Source organism: Carya illinoinensis, chromosome 10, assembly GCF_018687715.1.
Source record: "Carya illinoinensis cultivar Pawnee chromosome 10, C.illinoinensisPawnee_v1, whole genome shotgun sequence".
In the NCBI taxonomy this organism is placed as follows: Eukaryota; Viridiplantae; Streptophyta; class Magnoliopsida; order Fagales; family Juglandaceae; genus Carya; species Carya illinoinensis.
In genome coordinates, this window is record NC_056761.1 from 11,065,007 (window position 1) to 11,068,934 (window position 3,928).

General features: G+C 33.4%; 1 protein-coding gene across 1 annotated transcript; it reads left to right on the top strand.

Moving 5' to 3' along the window:
- The first annotated feature begins 1,149 nt into the window (after positions 1-1,149).
- On the top strand, positions 1,150-3,566 carry LOC122278407. Its single transcript, XM_043088598.1, has 4 exons — positions 1,150-1,480; positions 1,769-2,050; positions 2,554-2,882; positions 3,516-3,566. Exons 1-4 carry the CDS (start codon positions 1,150-1,152, stop codon positions 3,564-3,566), a joined length of 993 nt encoding a protein of 330 aa, XP_042944532.1.
- The last annotated feature ends 362 nt before the right edge of the window (positions 3,567-3,928 follow it).

Genomic DNA, 3,928 nt, shown 5'->3' on the forward strand with positions numbered 1-3,928 from the left:
TATGACAAAATGATAAAATTTATCTTATCATTATTTGTTTATATTTGGATGAATGTAAAATAAGAGATGATTTTATTTTTAACAACATTGAGTTTATTTAGATGTTTATAAGGTTGTTTAAATAAGTCGGTTACATGTATTTTAAATTCATAAGAGTCTGCAATTATTAAGACCCGAAACTGAACACAGATAAGAAACTACAGTGAAGAGTTATCGCAGAATATCAGCAACCAGTCAGGAAACACTCTCGCAACTGTTTCTACCTGTCAGCAGAATTTCACTTCAACTAGGACTCTTTTCAGACTTTCTATTTAAAGGGATTTGGTTTTGTAACTCTTTAAGGATTTTGAGCCACGAATTCCAAAGAGGATATTCTAAACATTTGTGAGAGAAAATTTACTTGAGAATTTTCATAGGGTTTTTATTTCTCCTTGAGTGTGATCATGCTTTGAGTGTGAAGTAACATCAATTGGATTTCAGCCCTTAGAGTTCTAGGAGAAAAGGCAACATTTGAAGATCGTCAGAGGTTCTGGCTGCTACTGCGGTTTAAAAAAAATAGTCATTTGTTTAGGCAAGTAAGAGAGCCAAATCGCAAAGGTTTTATAATTGATGATTACTTGTAATTGTTCTTCAAATAATAAGATTGACTTTCCTGAGTTTGGCTGCCCCGTAGGGTTTTTACCCTTAAAAAGTTCTTTAAAGGTTTTCCATTCGTAACCAATCGTTGTGTCTTACAAAGTTGATTATTTATTCTAAAGTATTTGATTCGTTTCATAACATTGATAATTGAGATCTAACAAATTTGTTCAAGAAAATTGGTAGACAATTTCGTTGTCTACAGGGGTACGTTGGGAATTTCAATTGGCATTAGAGCAATCCGAGTGTGATCCGTGCCCCTGTAATATGTCATCATTAACTGTCCCACTGCAATTCAAAGGTGAAAATTATGCATATTGGAAAGTACGCGTGCGAGCTTTCCTCAAATCATTAGATGAACGAGTGTGGTACTCTGTTGAACAAGGATGAACTAAACCTGCAACAAGCATTGATGCTTTGACAAAAGAAGAGATCAATAATTGTAATTGGAATAGCAAGGGACTGAATGCTATCTTCATGGATGTATCTCCTGAAAAATTTAAAAGAATATCCATGTGTGAGGTTGCTAAAGTAGCATGGGAAATTCTGGAGATTACGCATGAAGGAACAAAAACTGTGAAAAACTCAAAGATTAAGATGTTAGAAGATGAAAGTTTTAATGAGTTTTATGCTAAACTTAATGACATTGTTAATTCCAGGTTTAATCTCAGAGAAAAAGTTGATGATTCAAGAATTGTGAGGAAGATCCTAAGGTCTCTACTTGAAAGATTCAGACCTAAAGTTATTGCTATTGAAGAAAGTAAAGATTTGGATACAATAAAAGTTGAAGAGCTGGTCGGATCTTTACAAGCATATGAGTCTTCACTTTCTCAAGCTAGAAAAGGTAAGTCCATTGCTTTGAAAACTGTAAAAGAAAATCATGAGAATTCCTCTAATGAAGAAAGTTTAAATAATGAGGAAATAGCTCTCATTGCAAGAAAATTTAGAAAATTCATGCTTAATAAAAAGGGTAGTGGAAAATCAAAAAGAGGAAAAGAATTTTTTGGTAAGAAAAATGAATTTGAAAATTGGAATAGAGATAAAAGTGAAAAGAAAGATAAAGTGAAATGTCATGAATGTTCTGGATATGGTCACATAAGAATTGAATGTTCAAATTTCAGAAAAAGTAAAGGAAAAACTTTGAATGTATTACTTAGTTATAGTTCTGACTCTGAAAATTCATCATCTGACAATGAAAAATCTTTTATGGCTTTTGCTTCTATTGTGAATGATCTTACTGAGGTTGAACTAACAAAAGCTGAAAGTGAATGTGCCTTTAGTGATTCGGATGTAGCCCTTGTTGAAGCTGATAAGGATTTTAGCATACAAGAACCATATAATGACGTATGTGAAGTAGTAGTCAAATTAAAGAAACTCAACAAGAAGCTGTACAATAGACTCACTTCTGTGGAAGGTGAGAAAAATAATCCCTCAGAGGCACTAAAAAATTCTGATGTTGAAATATCAAAATTAAATGATCAAAAGACTGCACTAGAAAAGAAATTAGAAGAAACAGCAACACAGAAATTAGAAGAAATGTTGAGTTGTTAGAAAGTGAGTAATGATAGAATTGGACTAGGATATATGACTTCAAAAAGGAAAGAAAAACTAGTCTCATCATCTGCTGCTACATCATCTAAAGAAATAGTTTTTGTAAACGAAAGTCAAGGTAAGAATGTTGAAAATCATCTATCATCCAAATCAGTTCATTCAAAAATTCTGCTGATAAATTCATTCCTACTTGTCATAATTGTGGAATTGTTGGTCATATAAGACTACATTGTTTTAACTTTTACCAAGTGCAGAAAATGAATGGTGAAAGAAATACAAAAAGAAGAGAGAAGAGTCTAGAAAATCAAGTTGAGAATATGAATCAACAGATAAACTTTTTAAGTCTCAAGCTTGGTGAATTGGCAGATTTTTGCTTCCAAAATAAGATAATACAAAGCAGTGCAAATGAAAAGAATAAACCAAAACCCAAAGTAAAATGGGTGAATAAAAAAGATGATGTGTGCTTTGTTGCTCACACAACACTTAGAGCAAAGAAAGACTGTTCTTGGTATCTGGACAGCGCTTGTTCAAGACACACGTCTGGAGATAAAGCATTGTTCAAGAAGATTGAACAAACTGCTAGAGGCACTGTGACTTTTGGAGATAGAAGCAAAGCTACTGTAGAAGGAAAATTGAGTATTGAAATACCTGAATTACCTTCTTTACATGATATTTTGTCTGTTAATGGTCTAAAAGTAAATTTACTCAGCATTAGTTAGTTTTGTGATGACAATCTTTCTGTTCAGTTTTTCAAAGATGAATGCAATATATACAATCAAGCCGGAGAGTGGATTCTAAAAGGCACTAGAACCTCATATAATTGCTGTGGAATCTCTCCAAGTTTAAGGTTAGAGTGTTATAGGACCTTACTTGATGAAGCTGAATTATGGCATTAATGACTTGGACACATTAATTTTAAAGAGTTATCAAAGATGTGTAGAAGGGAAGCTGTTGATGGATTGCCCAAAGCTATTAAAGTCAAGAAAATAGTATGTGAAGCATGCCAAAATGGAAAACAAACTAGGACTCAACATCAGAAAATTAATCACATACTCACCTTTGGGCCACTTGAGTTGTTGCATATGGACTTGATGGGTCCCACTCAAACTGAGGGTCTTGGTGGAAAGAGATATATCATGGTGATTGTAGATGACTTCTCAAGATTCACATGGTCTATTTTATTGAGAGAAAAAACTAAAGTTTTTGATCTTGCCAAGAAGCTGTTCAAGAAGTTACAAATTGAAAATGAAGTTTCTATCTCTAGAATATGTAGTGATCATGGTAGAGAATTTGAAAATACTAACTTCACTAATTTTTGTGATGAACAGGGCATACATCAGGAATTTTCTATGCTTATTACTCCACAGCAAAATGAGTAGTGGAAAGGAAGAATAGCGCAATTCAAGAGATGGCCCGAACCATATTAAGCAACAAAAAGATGGCACTGCACTTTTGGGGAGAAGCTGTAAATACAGCAAATCATATTCTGAATCGAGGGGTTCTAAGACCGAGCACCAAGCTTACTCCTTATGGTTTGTGGAAAAATAAAAAGCCCACGGTAAAGTATTTTAGAGTTTTTGGGAGCAAATGTTATATCTTGAGAGACCGAGAAAACACTCATAAATTTGAAAGCAAAAGTGATGAAGAAGTGTTTCTAGGTTATTCTTCAAATAGTAAGGCTTATAGAGTTTACAACTTACGCACTAAAACTGTTATGGAATCAATTAATGTTGTTGTGGAT